General features: G+C 34.5%; 2 protein-coding genes across 3 annotated transcripts; both read left to right on the top strand.

The window, feature by feature from the left end:
• Window positions 1-1,563: 1,563 nt before the first annotated feature.
• LOC131945839 (uncharacterized) lies at window positions 1,564-2,891 on the top strand. The gene is made up of 2 exons (XM_059306451.1): window positions 1,564-1,621; window positions 1,842-2,891. Exons 1-2 carry the CDS (start codon window positions 1,585-1,587, stop codon window positions 2,528-2,530), a joined length of 726 nt encoding a protein of 241 aa, XP_059162434.1. The 5' UTR covers window positions 1,564-1,584; the 3' UTR covers window positions 2,531-2,891.
• Window positions 2,892-8,824: 5,933 nt separating this feature from the next.
• LOC131945838 (uncharacterized) lies at window positions 8,825-12,619 on the top strand. Of its 2 annotated transcripts, none has more exons than XM_059306449.1 (5): window positions 8,825-8,862; window positions 10,177-10,320; window positions 10,520-10,574; window positions 10,967-11,030; window positions 11,296-12,619. In XM_059306449.1, exons 4-5 carry the CDS (start codon window positions 10,994-10,996, stop codon window positions 12,189-12,191), a joined length of 933 nt encoding a protein of 310 aa, XP_059162432.1. In that variant the 5' UTR covers window positions 8,825-8,862; window positions 10,177-10,320; window positions 10,520-10,574; window positions 10,967-10,993; the 3' UTR covers window positions 12,192-12,619. The 2 variants fall into 2 exon arrangements, with proteins under 2 accessions (XP_059162432.1, XP_059162433.1); XM_059306450.1 differs by lacking the exon at window positions 8,825-8,862 and adding an exon at window positions 9,649-9,712.
• Window positions 12,620-13,487: the final 868 nt, after the last annotated feature.

Raw genomic sequence — 13,487 nt, 5'->3', positions numbered from 1 at the left:
GATTTTTTTTAAATACTTGTATTATATTTTTTGTAAATTAATGAAGCACAAATCTGCTCCTCTACCCCTCGGAGTTACATTTAACGAACTTTAGCCCTAAAATAAAACCCTAACACTATACTATATATCACTTAAAGTTTTAAATATTATCATGAATATATTCTTTTGGTTTGACCCATAATGTAACCCTAAATCAAACCATAGCCGTTACTGACATCAATAATATTGTCATAATGTAAACCGACTTTCAGAAAATAATTGTTTCGTTAAGTTTTCCCTTGAGATGTTGCCACCTAATTCATAACATTGTCAAACCAATAGCACACTTGTTATATCTTGGGTTACGCTCTAATTATTGTATAAAAAAGGCTGTAGGTTCGGATGGTTGGGTGTACAAGCCGGAGTTTCGTCACCCTAACCCTATTTAGCATACTGTAGCCATAATATAGGGTTAACAGGACAGGAAGTGTTTCACTACTGTAGCAATGTAGGCTTACATACGTATTTAACATTCCTGGGCACTGAAAGGCAAATTTAAAGTAAGTGCTCCATGATTAATTGTTGTTGGCCAAATTTGAAGATAACGTTTCAAGATTTGTATTTAAATTATTAATTTAGTATACTTTTGAGTGGAAGTTTATTTTAACTGCTAATGGGTTTTATTTAAATGGGAATGTAAATTTTAACTATATTTAAAACAAAAAAGTTTCTATTTTACGCATTTATAATCTTCTTTTCATGTATAATCGAGGGTCACAATATATTTATATATTTTACACACTAATACAATTTTGTCATCCACGTTACATGATTGAGTTGAAATTTTTAAAATGTCTTTAGCCCTTTACCCAAAAAGACAAGGAAGTTTCTGATGGAAAAATTAATATCTAAAAATAAACGGATAGAGACTGAAATGGGAAGAAGATGACAGCAGTAACCAAACTGTGTCAAGCTTTTTCTATTGATAAGTTGTATATAACATGTTGACATAGCTTATTTTAAAAATGTTTAGAAACAACGGTTTCTTTTTTAAATATCACCTAAGGTACGCGAATATTGAGTGACCTCCAATGTGTAAGACAGCTTTACAGAAATCTGCTATCGTTACAGACTATCAACAAAAAATCTTAATTATTTTTTGCAGCCTCTATTTATATAGTGCATAAATATCATAAATATTATATATATATATATATATATATATATATATATATATATATATATATATATATATATATATATATATATAGGAGGTGTATAGACACAATATTTATTATTTTCTAATGCTGAGATTAAATAATATAACATTTAAAATGAAATTTAAAATAGAATTAAGAGTTATTGGGCCGTGCTGATTAATTTACAATGTTCAAATAGGGCCTACTAACATTACCCACACTGTGACATTAACTCATTTAGTAAAATAAAAGCAGGAAAATATAACACATTTTAAAATATAAATACCGGAAATTTATCGAAAAGTTATTTATTACCATTCTTTAAGCAACAGCTCGTAAATTCTTAACGTATGTATTTAAATTGACGTTTCTTTGTCAGAAAATAATAACATCAAAATATCTAAAAATGGATACAGTAGAAAAAAAATCCCACTTTGTCCCAGGTAAGAAAATAAAATGTTTAATTATAAGATTTTTATTTCAACATTTGCAAAACAAAAATGATAGGATTTTATCCAAATTATGTTAAATAGCAAGCACATTTTGATTATAGTTAATGAACACATTTAAATTGCTGATAATACTGATTTTACTATTTTGGCTATCTCTGTTAATATTATTTGTAAAAAAGTATTCTTTAAATGTTGGCTGTGTTGTCCCCAGGACATCATGAAGCTGAGATCTGCTATGGAGGTGAAGCTGACTTACACAAGCACTATATCAACTGTAAGAAGAATCCAGGTCATGTCAATTTTATACCTGTTGATGATTTTAGCTTGGATCATCTCCCCTCACGTTACCGTGACGTAATCATGTTGGAGGTAATCAAAACATTGTCTGCCATAACGGTCCTGATAAAGGTCAAGTACACCAGTCTAGAGAGACCAAAGTCTGTTCCATGCTTCAGTGGTCAGTATCCATTTTATAACACCAGAGGAAGTGACGTGTTGAGGACAGGGACCGGTAGGGTGCATGATGTGGTCAAGTACACAGAGAGTGACAACAAGGGCACTTGTACATGTGGCAAGTGTCAACACTCGGACACATCCAGCAAAGTGTGGTGGGAGGTTCATGTGAGGACAGCCACACACGTGGTGTTTGATGACAGTGAGGCGAGACAGACCAGGTGTGTTGTAGGTTATGATGACGAAAATAGTCCAGGGGTCAGTCTTGACGGCTATAAGGTGAGGTGGGCAGACATTTATGGAGACCGATGTAGGTTTACGTGTGTGTCATGTGACTTAGAATTGGTTGATGAACTGGACAAGATGAGGCGGCGCTTCAATTTCTACGAGGGAAAGTTAAGTCCAAATACAAGAGATTTGGTGATGTGGACAAGTTGGCCTTTATAGTGTCTCATCCTCATGGATGTCTAAAACAGGTCTCTGTAGGACAATGGACACACAGACATGAGAGGGAAGGATTGTACACAAAGTACACGTACACAACATGTACATGTCCTGGCTCCAGTGGAGCACATGTCTACATACCGATGTATGGCTGGGGGTGGAGACATCCCCACAGTGGATCAAACTCTGTAGGAAATTATTGTGGGGAGGATGGTGTGTTGTTGTGATGATCCAGCTGTTTTTCTCTGTTGGTTCTCTCCAATTGTCTACTCATGTGTGAGTGTATGTGTGTGAGTGTTATGCTAAAACCTCTAAGTAATTTCATTTTATTGTGTGCCAACTTGTAATTACTTTATTTCTTACACCATTATGCTTTTTGTATTAAAGTCTATTGTTTTATTTTTATGTCAATAAAGTTTTATGAGATTCCAAGGATTTCTTTCATTTTGTTATCGTTGATAGTCTTAATGTTTTGTAGTGGTACTACAGAAAAACGATAGTAATGAAGAGAAACGTCGGTATGAATGCCACGTTTGTAGCTGATATTTAATGATGGTAGAAAGTTTGTAGCTGAGTCTTAATGTCGGCACTTTTGTAACATTACTGGATATACACAGAGTTTTGATTCTTTATCCCAAACTAATCAAATACAAACAAATTCACAGAACCGAATAGTTTTTATTGTATGGTTTATTGCACTACATCACAGTCATTAGACTCGGACGACTTTCACAAACTTAACGGAGACTTGACTACATTCCCGAAGACGCAGCGAATACACCTGTATGATAGCACGACAAGACGCAGACTGCCCTATTTTTCTTCCCCTGAAACAACGATACTACATTATGACGTCACATACCTTGCTTGCCGCGGCACAATGACACCATCTTTTATTGATACAAAAACCATTCACAACACACATACTCTCGTACCCTACCCGTAATAACCATTCACTTCACAAAAGTCAAAACCATCATGTTTGTAGCTGAGGCACAGCGTTTTCATTGATTGCTATTTTCATAGAGTTGTTATATAATAAACTATTTAAACATCGCGTCACACAATTTTTATAGTGTTGACCAGCGTTTATTCCAGGCATCTCTTCGAAATTGAATTTAAATATGAAATATATACTTTTAACAGTGTCCGCTCCCCTCCCCCGGAAATTTTAGTCCTTCCCCCCCCCCCCCCCACCCTCCGGAGAAAAAAGTCTGGAAGAAAGACTGGTGTTGACAAACATTTTACATAGTCGCATATTTTACTTCTTACCGGACCATTTAATTCTGTTAAAGCAATTTTAATTTGAGCTGGTGGAAAAAACTGCCAACAAATAAACAATAATAATCATTTAAAAAGTTTTAAAAAACCCACGTTTTCTGATTGAACTAAAAAGTAGAAAATAAATGCTATACATCACAATAATGCAAGCGATCACTCTACTATAAGCGATCAAAAACGTGGGGCGCCGAAGTAAAAGTTATATTACTATTGACTTTTATTAGGGAGCTTGTAGAGAGTCAACAGTATTAGAAACTGTAAGAAAATCACGGCGCCCCACGTTTTTGATCGCTTATAGTAGAGTGATCGCTTGCATTATTGTGATGTATAGCATTTATTTTCTACTTTTTAGTTCAATCAGAAAACGTGGGTTTTTTTAAACTTTTTAAATGATTATTATTTTCTACTTTTTAGTCTTTGTCTGTTAGTTTGCATTAAAATCTTGCTATCGATTGCATCTTTTCACTTTTTTTTTGGGTAAACGAAGACAACTCGTAAAAAGACAACTCGTAAAAAGACAACTCGTAAAAAACACGTTGTGTGAATACGTTACTGACTAGAACACATACATTTGAACCCGTGTCGAGTGGGATAGCAATCGTGTGCCCAACATTTCGACCATATCGTCTCCCCCATACTGGCCACCAGTTGTTACGGTTGTTTGTACACAAATTACAGTTACTGGGTTATGTCCCTTTTCCCCCACGTTTTTACTACAACGAGCCGACCCGCGGCGTATCATACGCCGCTATTTAGTTGATTTATTTTCTACTTTCAGTAATTCATAATTTGTGAATTCGACAGTACCAATGCTGCCACTGAAAATATTTGCTTTAAAACACTAACCCCCTCCTTTCCCATAACCCCGACCCTACACCCCTCCCCCCCCCCCCCCCCCGTGAAAGCAGCCTCCTCTTAGTTACCTCCTGTAAGTTTAAAGTCGGTTCAAACTTAATTATCTGCCCCTAATAGCCGTCACTAAACCTGGCTGTACGGTTTGTAAACATTAACGTGACCACAGCTCAGCAGACCATGTGGGGGTGGGGTAGGGTGGTAGTGATAGTGATAGAGAGAAAGAGGGGGGACTGTAAGGAGGCGCTTGCAGCTTGTTTTCTAACGGCTCGCAGGGGAGAATTATATATACGAGCCGGACTGCGGCATAACATACGCCGCTATTTAGTTGTTTTATTTTCTACTTTTCAGTAATTCATAATTTGTGAATTCGTCAGTACCAACGCTGCCACTGAAAATATTTCTTTAAAACACTATAAGTAGCTCGTTAAGGACCATAACCCCCCCTTCCTTTCCCCCCCCCCCTCTTCCCCCTTACGTTTAAAATCGTTGGCTCTGCTTGTAAACATTTGAGTGAACACAGCTCACTAAGACCATGTAGGGGTGGGGAGGTAGGGAGCGCGTTTACAGCTTGTTTTCTAGCGGCTCCCAGAAGAGAATTATATATATAGATAGATAGATTATATAGCGGTCTAAAATGCTTAATAAAATTTAGTAATCAATTAAGTAATAATAACAATTTAATATTCTATTGTCATCCAAAACAAAGCTTCCCTGAAAATTTCAGCGCGCTAGCTAACTGGGAAGTGCCAGAAATTTCGATCGCAAGATTTGATTGGAAAGACAGAGACGAAAGCAAGTTAAAGAAAACGTGGGAAAATAATCCCAATAGCACATTACAACAAATTTAGAGAAACTTACCTTTAACAACGTATAGACATGGGCTCGATTGTCTCACGTAATTTAATCATTTCATTTAATAATAAATTCAAAATATATTCCTTTTAAATCACACAAACCCACTCCCATAATGTGAATAATTTATGTCTGATATCAAATATTATGAAATCTAATTTAAAACCATTTATAAACTAGCAATATCTAGGTCCATAGGGTAGTTAGAGTAAAGTTTATCTGTGCCTTCGGCATATGAAAGGATAGTTTGGTAAGATTTAGTTTAAGACTGGGTTCTCTGTTCCTATGTCCCAGTGAGCGGCACACTAACAAATACACTTTCTATACCACTTCGTTTATCTCCCTGTTAAATTTACCCTATCAGATACACTTTCTATACCACTTCGTTTATCTCCCTGTTAAGGTTACCCTATCAGAGACACTTTCTATACCACTTCGTTTATCTCCCTGTTAAATTTACCCTATCAGATACACTTTCTATACCACTTCGTTTATCTCCCTGTTAAGGTTACCCTATCAGAGACACTTTCTATACCACTTCGTTTATCTCCCTGTTAAGGTTACCATATCAGATACACTTTCTATACCACTTCGTTTATCTCCCTGTTAAGGTTACCCTATCAGATACACTTTCTATACCACTTCGTTTATCTCCCTGTTAAGGTTACCCTATCAGATACACTATCTATACCACTTCGTTTATCTCCCTGTTAAGGTTACCCTATCAGATTCACTTTCTATACCACTTCGTTTATCTCCCTGTTAAGGTTACCCTATCAGATACACTATCTATACCACTTCGTTTATCTCCCTGTTAAGGTTACCCTATCAGATACACTTTCTATACCACTTCGTTTATCTCCCTGTTAAGGTTACCCTATCAGATACACTATCTATACCACTTCGTTTATCTCCCTGTTAAGGTTACCCTATCAGATTCACTTTCTATACCACTTCGTTTATCTCCCTGTTAAGGTTACCCTATCAGATACACTATCTATACCACTTCGTTTATCTCCCTGTTAAGGTTACCCTATCAGATACACTTTCTATACCACTTCGTTTATCTCCCTGTTAAGGTTACCCTATCAGATACACTATCTATACCACTTCGTTTATCTCCCTGTTAAGGTTACCCTATCAGATACACTTTCTATACAACTTAGAAACAAAACTGGTCAAATCACTTAACAAGATCACTGATGCTGTTTCACTCCTATCCTTTTTTAAGCATGACTAACACAATCACTTAAAAAACGCCATTCACGGTTCAGACACGATCAATTTAATATCCTATCTATTAACTTAAATATGACTAGCTTACATCCTGGTTTTAAAAACCTAGATGGGACTTCATTTCCCGTCAACAACCTGGACGAGACTAAACTTTCTTTTCACAGGAACACGGTTCTAAACAATACAAAAAGTTACTAAATTTCATAACTTGTCATTTTTCCATAATTCTTTGTTTATTTCCATAAGTGCATTAGTACTCATCTAATGAATTAGCAGGGACAAATCAGGGGCGGAACCACCATGCCGCCAGACCCCGCAATGCGGTGGGGGGAGGGGGGGCAGGTCGTTTAGGGGCTCAGTTCCGACCAAAAAACACTCTTTTTTTCATAAAATATGTTTTTCATGCAACTTGAAAGTGGTTTAGTAAAAAAAAATCTACTATAGCAGATATTGATCTAAACTTACTATCACACACTGTTGCGTAGAAAAATATTTTAAAATCTACAAGAGCTATAGTTTGAAAGGAAGGCAAACGTTCACACTACTTCCATGACTTACTTACCTTTAAAATAAGGGTTTCCATGAAGCTCATTTAAATAGTTTTGTAAAGTAAAAAGCAATTGATTCACCCAATTATTATTTAAATAAGAAGTACTAAACAATCGTATAGCTATAAAAATCAATGTTTTCAAACTTAATATTAAAAAAACCCAAAAAACTATAAAAATAAACATAACGCGAGAAACCATTCACAAATCAAGCTTACGTCTTTATATACTTTTGACCAGCATAACTTAATATAGACTTAATTATTTCTGGCCCAAAATGAGTTTGGACTAATTTTGTCTGTTTTGTTGTCTCAGAATGGTTGTATATTGCTATTAAATAGAATAAATTATTCAGTAAGGATATAGATTATATATATATATATATATATATATATATATATATATATATATATATATATATATATATATATATATATATATGAGCCCTAATATTTTATTTTTGCGGGGGAGCCTTATTTTTCTAGTTCCGCCACTGGGCAAATCCCGCAAATGAGGATGGACCCTGCATGATCTGAGAACAAAAGAGGATCCCATCGCAAGTCAAGCGTTAGACAGGAATCCCCAGGGGAAAAGAAAAGCCGGTCATACAAGGGCTGCTGGGCTTATGTAGGCCTAACTAAAGAGAGCTGCCCAACGAGTTCAGTAGTGAGCCATTTGCTTCATAAGGGCTCTAAACGTATAATTAAGTAAACACTCAGATACACTCATACTCATACAAAACACTTCATATTTCACAACGCTCAACCAATTTTCCTTTCCCTAAGGTGAGTCAGGTACCCATCAGGGCTGGGTTGACTCCGATGTGAACATGAAACTTTCAGGCAAACATCCCCGTAATTTATTGTCTATGTCGTGCCATTCGGATATGATACAAGTAGGAATTATGTAATAGCACATACACATGTTACTTTATAACCTTTAAAGCACAAATCACAGCGTCACTTGGTACAAACAAAATTTAAAAGGACACACATATATAATGCATAATATTAACATAATAATAAGTATAGCTATAATTTATTACATTACCTATTGTATCTTTTTTATGATGACTAACACGAGAACTGTATTTTCTTTTAACGCTATTAGGTTGTTGTTGTTGTTTTTTTTTTTTTAATTTAAAATAAATTACTAGAAACATACAATTTCTATATACAGTGAAATAATATGGTCAGCACTATGCACAGCCGCCTTTTGTTTCCCCCAAAGTTAGTTGAGTGCCCATCAGAGCTTGGTAGACTCATGGTCGTTCTATTGATTTGAACCCGGACTCGAACTAGAAACTTTTGGGTTAGCGCTGGGCGATGCTGTCCCCATTTGTCTATATATTATAATATAATAGATCTAAATCTGCGCATCTTTATTCCTTTCCTTCTTTGTGTGTGAAGACCACTCCAAATGACGTGGCGAGTTATTTCATTTTGGAAAGAAAAAAAATCTAAAAATACATTTCTAAGAAGTGATATTTATATCCACGCAAACGGAAATTCTAGATATCCCAGCATTCACAGGGAAAAGAGACGAAGCTCGTAACTAAAAAGGGTAAGCCATAATTAAAACAGAATTATTTTCTAGACCTATATAACTTATAAGCCTAACATTTTTTCAAATCAAAATAAATTTTAGGTAATCCCTTAGTTTAGCGTCGGAAATTATCGGGTAATGTTTGTTGAGTTTCGGTAACTAGAGTTACGGTAAACCATGGTTTATTTGACCATTGAAATATAAATAAATTGAAAGTCGATTGTAGTAAATTAATGTTTTAATTTTTTAAGTTTAATCGACTAAAGGAAACAAGAATAAATATAATAGTAGATTTAAATTAGTAGATCTAAAAATAAAAACATATATATATATATAAATAATGTATCAAATGTAATAATTTAATGTTTTTGGCTTGCAGCGGATTTGCGACCATTAATTAATTAAATCTAGATCAAGCTAGATATCTAGCTGCTAGGCCAAGTAAAAAAATCTAGATTACGAAAATAGTAAAAATGATTACAAAATGTAAAAATGATTACAAAAATAAATCTATTCAAATTTTAAACATTCTGTTAAAAAATAAAAGAAGACGCCAAATAAAGTATGGTTTACGGTACTTCCGGTGAATTCCGGAAGTGTGTCACAGACTTTGTTATTGTTTCACTGTTTTTTACTGCTATACGATTCCGGAATAATAACCGACGCTAAACTAAGGGATTACCAAATTTTAAAGCACATTATTGAATAGTTTAGTTTATTTATATAACGTTGATGGCGTGGGGAAGTGGAGGTGCAAGACTACCGGGAACCAAAAGGGTCCGCTCTTGACCCTAAACTGGCCTAAACTTAACCAGAGCTATTACTATTATTATGACTATTATTATGATTAATGCAATTTAAAAAAAATGTAATTTAATGATCAGCTAGTCATGATAATATTTACCATAATACAGTTTGCATTTTGTATCAGCATTATTAAAAGCTATTTGTTGAACTGCATCTTTTAAACATTGCACCACGCCTAATGTAGGCTTATGAAGTTATAGATCTCTATATACTATATACTATATACTATAGTATATAGGTAAATAATAGTAAATATTTAAGTTCTTATAGTTGTAAACATTATCCAAACTCATTAGTAATTACTTGACTAAAAAAATAACCAATTGTTTATCTCATATAAGATGATAATTAGTGTAACCTTAAATTAAGGCTTAGTAATTTGTTTGTCACTAGCTACAGGTATTTGATGTGTTCAACTTATAATGTGGAAATAAGTAGGACTATTTAAAAGTGTGTATTCATTACAAAATTGGAACTTGATATAATTTCAAAATTTCTAGCCTGAACTATTGTTATTTATTTTAGGATAATCCTCATTATATTAGAAAGTAAACAGAAGTATATGTGCACGCAATCAAATAATTGACGGTATGTTACAAAGACTCTGACAACATTAGACAGCATATAAAAAAATTGTTAAATTCAACCCACATATCTTCACGACCATCGGTGAGTTTTCATTTGTGTGTTTCTCTATATGTCATTACTAATCAGTGACACCACATATTGAAGTACAAACCATCAGATATTGAAAATGACTTAAAAATAATTATATAGAAATTAAGCAACTTATGGTTATTGTTGAGCTAAAGACTATGAAATTGTGTAAAGATTTTTATTTTTATATTTTTGTCCCTGAGTTTTGCAGAATGTTTAGAATTTGAGACAACAGACTGAAAGATAATTTGTTGCTGCTGTTCTAGGTAAGGATAAACAATATTATTTGTAGCTTAACGAAGGTAAACATTGAATAGATCATGTGTGATGGTATTGTGCCCTCATAGACCAGTATTGTAATCTTCTGTTCACAACAGCAGCATTATGTTGTGTGTTTGTAGCAAAAATAGATTATCTATGGTGTCAAACATTACTTTAGAATTAACATTTATTTACATTGTCAATGCAAGGACTTCTAAGAAAAATTAAATTTCAAATGATCTTGAAGGTATAATAAATGTAATATAAAAGCAGAAAATTATAACATACAGATCAAAATATAAATTCTGCAACTCTATCTTAATTTGTAGAAATGTATTACCATCATTTTAACAACAGCTGGTAAATTCTTTAGTCTAAAATTCATTTTCTTTCTCAGAAAATAACAACTTTAAAAGATCTAAAAATGGAGACACTACAAAGAAAATCTGGCTTAGTCCCAGGTAAGCAACTAAAATGTTTATTAAAATGTTTTATGTAAACATTCACTGTGTAAATGATGTGTTATTTTAATCTGGTAATATTCCTTAGCTATTAAATTTTTTTTATTTATTCATGTCATAAACATTTTTATAGTCATTTATGATTACTTTTAAATTGATAATAATATTAGCTTAAATATTGATCATTTAAAAATATACTACAGTGTAGACTGTTTTTGAAAAACATTATCGATGTATATAATTATTTACCCTTTATCTCAATTAGCTGAGATCTGCTATGGAGGTGAAGCTGATTTACACAAGCACTGTATCGGCTGTAAGAAAAATCCAGGTCATGTCAACTTTATACCTGTTAATGATTTTAACTTGGGTCATCTCCCCTCACGCTACCGTGACGTCATCATGTTGGAGGTAATCAAAGCTTTGTCTGCCCTAACGGTCCTGATAAAGGTCAAGTACACCAGTCTAGAGAGACCAAAGTCTGCTCCATGCTTCAGTGGTCAGTATCCATTTTATAACACCAGAGGAAGTGACGTGTTGAGGACAGGGACGGGGAGGGTGCGGCGTGTGTTCAAGTACACAGAGAGACACAACAAGGGCACTTGTCAATGTGGCAAGTGTCAACACTCGGACACACCCAGCAAAGTGTGGGGGGTGATTTGTGTGGTAACAGCCACACACTTGGTGTTTGATGACAGTGAGGCGACACAGGCCAATTGTGTTGTAGGTTTTGATGACAATAAAAGTCCTGGGGTCAGTCTTGATGGCTGGATGGTGCATGATTGGTCAGACATTAAGGGAGACTGGTGTTTGTTTATATGTGTGTCATGTGACTTGAAGTTGCTTAATGAACTGGACAAGATGTGTCAGCACTTTGATGTTCTATGGAGGAAGGTAAGGGACAAATACAGGAGATTTGTTGAAGAGGACAAGTTAACCGTTATAGTGTCACATCCTCATGGCTGTTCTAAACAGGTCTCTGTAGGACAATGGACTCACAAACATAAGAGGAGAGTTTGGTCCAAGTACACGTACACCACATGTACATGTCCAGGCTCCAGTGGAGCTACTGTATACATGCTAGGGTATGTGGGGTGGTTAGCACACCTCCACAGTGGATCAGACTCTGAAGGAAATTATTGTGGGGAGGGTTTGTGGTGATCCATCTGTAACTGTTAGTTCTCTCCCCTTGTCTAATGTAAACAAACAAAATGGCGCCTCCCTCCATTAAACTTGTGTGTGTGTCAAGACTTGAATGTCTTCATCAAAAACTTTGTATTCTGATGAAGACAAGAAATAAATTGGCTAGTTTCTTTCATGTCATGGTAATCTATTGTTTAAGCTTAATCAATTCGGCCGGCACAAGTAATGTAGGGATAAGGCTCCTAGTGAATATGGGCTAAATAATAAATATTAATATATTTTAAATTATTTTTGGATATTGTACTAAAATACTAAAGATAATTGGGTAATCTTTACCTTACAACTACATTACTACTTCAGCCGAATTGATTACGCTTTCTTCTTCTTCTTCTTCGTTCTTAATTTTTGAATATGGTGGAGGATTCAGACAACAAGTCCAACTTCGTGGACAAACCGGACTGTGGTTTCCAGTTTGTCAGGTGTCCCATATAATTTTTCCCTGAGTGGGGTGGGCTGGGGCCAGTGTCTGACTCTTGCCTGGCTATACAGAGTACATTCCTGGAGTACGTGCCCCGTGTTTTCCGGGGCCTTGCCACAAGGGCACATTTCGCTACACCCAACCTTCAGTTTTTTGTGCGTGTGTTGATTTAGTCTGTTGTGGCCTGTTCTAGGTCGAAAGATTATGTATTGTTGTTTTCTTGTTAAATTGTAATAGCCGTCGTCTTTTATGTAGTGAGTTGATTACGCTAAAACGATAGATTACCAAATATAATATATATTATAATATTATATAATCTATCTATAATTATTAATTAAATTAATTAATATTATTAATATCTATTGTTATTATCTTCTGATGTCTTCGTTTTAATTTTTTAAAGTTTTTTTTTTTCTACTGTTGCAGCATTTCTAGTTTCTGTACATTTTTGTGAATAGTTTGCCGAGGCTTTCCTACACTTTATTTGAACTCAATCTAAGTCTAAGTCATTGTTATTAATTTTTACTTTTAGTAGTGTTGTAATAGATTTGTGTTCAGATTATAAGTTTCATAATCTTTTTATGGTAACAAATTGTGTGGAACGTATACAAAGGGAGTTGCATCCAACGTTGTAAAGTTTTGTGGATTGGGTAAAATAAGTAAGAAGTTTGTGCTATTTACCGATAAACAAATCTCTCACGTAATAAGTATTACATTGTTTAAGAAATACAAAATGTAAGCTCCTATGTAACCACACCCCAATCACTCAGAAAATGTGAATAAATTGTGTCTGTTATCAAGTATCTTGTAACTAAATTTATAACCATTTCTAAATG

This window comes from Physella acuta, unplaced genomic scaffold, assembly GCF_028476545.2.
Source record: "Physella acuta isolate Inbredline_101_S28 unplaced genomic scaffold, ASM2847654v3 ptg000537l, whole genome shotgun sequence".
In the NCBI taxonomy this organism is placed as follows: domain Eukaryota; kingdom Metazoa; phylum Mollusca; class Gastropoda; family Physidae; genus Physella; species Physella acuta.
Note: the sequence above shows the minus strand (reverse complement) of the source record. Positions and strands in the feature narration are given on the sequence as shown.

What these genes read in the sequence shown, in the direction of transcription:
- LOC131945839 (XM_059306451.1), top strand. Translation starts at nt 1,585, where the DNA reads ATGGATACAGTAGAAAAAAAATCCCACTTTGTCCCAG. An exon ending in AAAATCCCACTTTGTCCCAG is followed by an intron (nt 1,622 to 1,841) that starts GTAAGAAAATAA and finishes TGTTGTCCCCAG; the next exon opens with GACATCATGAAGCTGAGATC.
- LOC131945838 (XM_059306449.1), top strand. Translation starts at nt 10,994, where the DNA reads ATGGAGACACTACAAAGAAAATCTGGCTTAGTCCCAG. An exon ending in AAAATCTGGCTTAGTCCCAG is followed by an intron (nt 11,031 to 11,295) that starts GTAAGCAACTAA and finishes TATCTCAATTAG; the next exon opens with CTGAGATCTGCTATGGAGGT.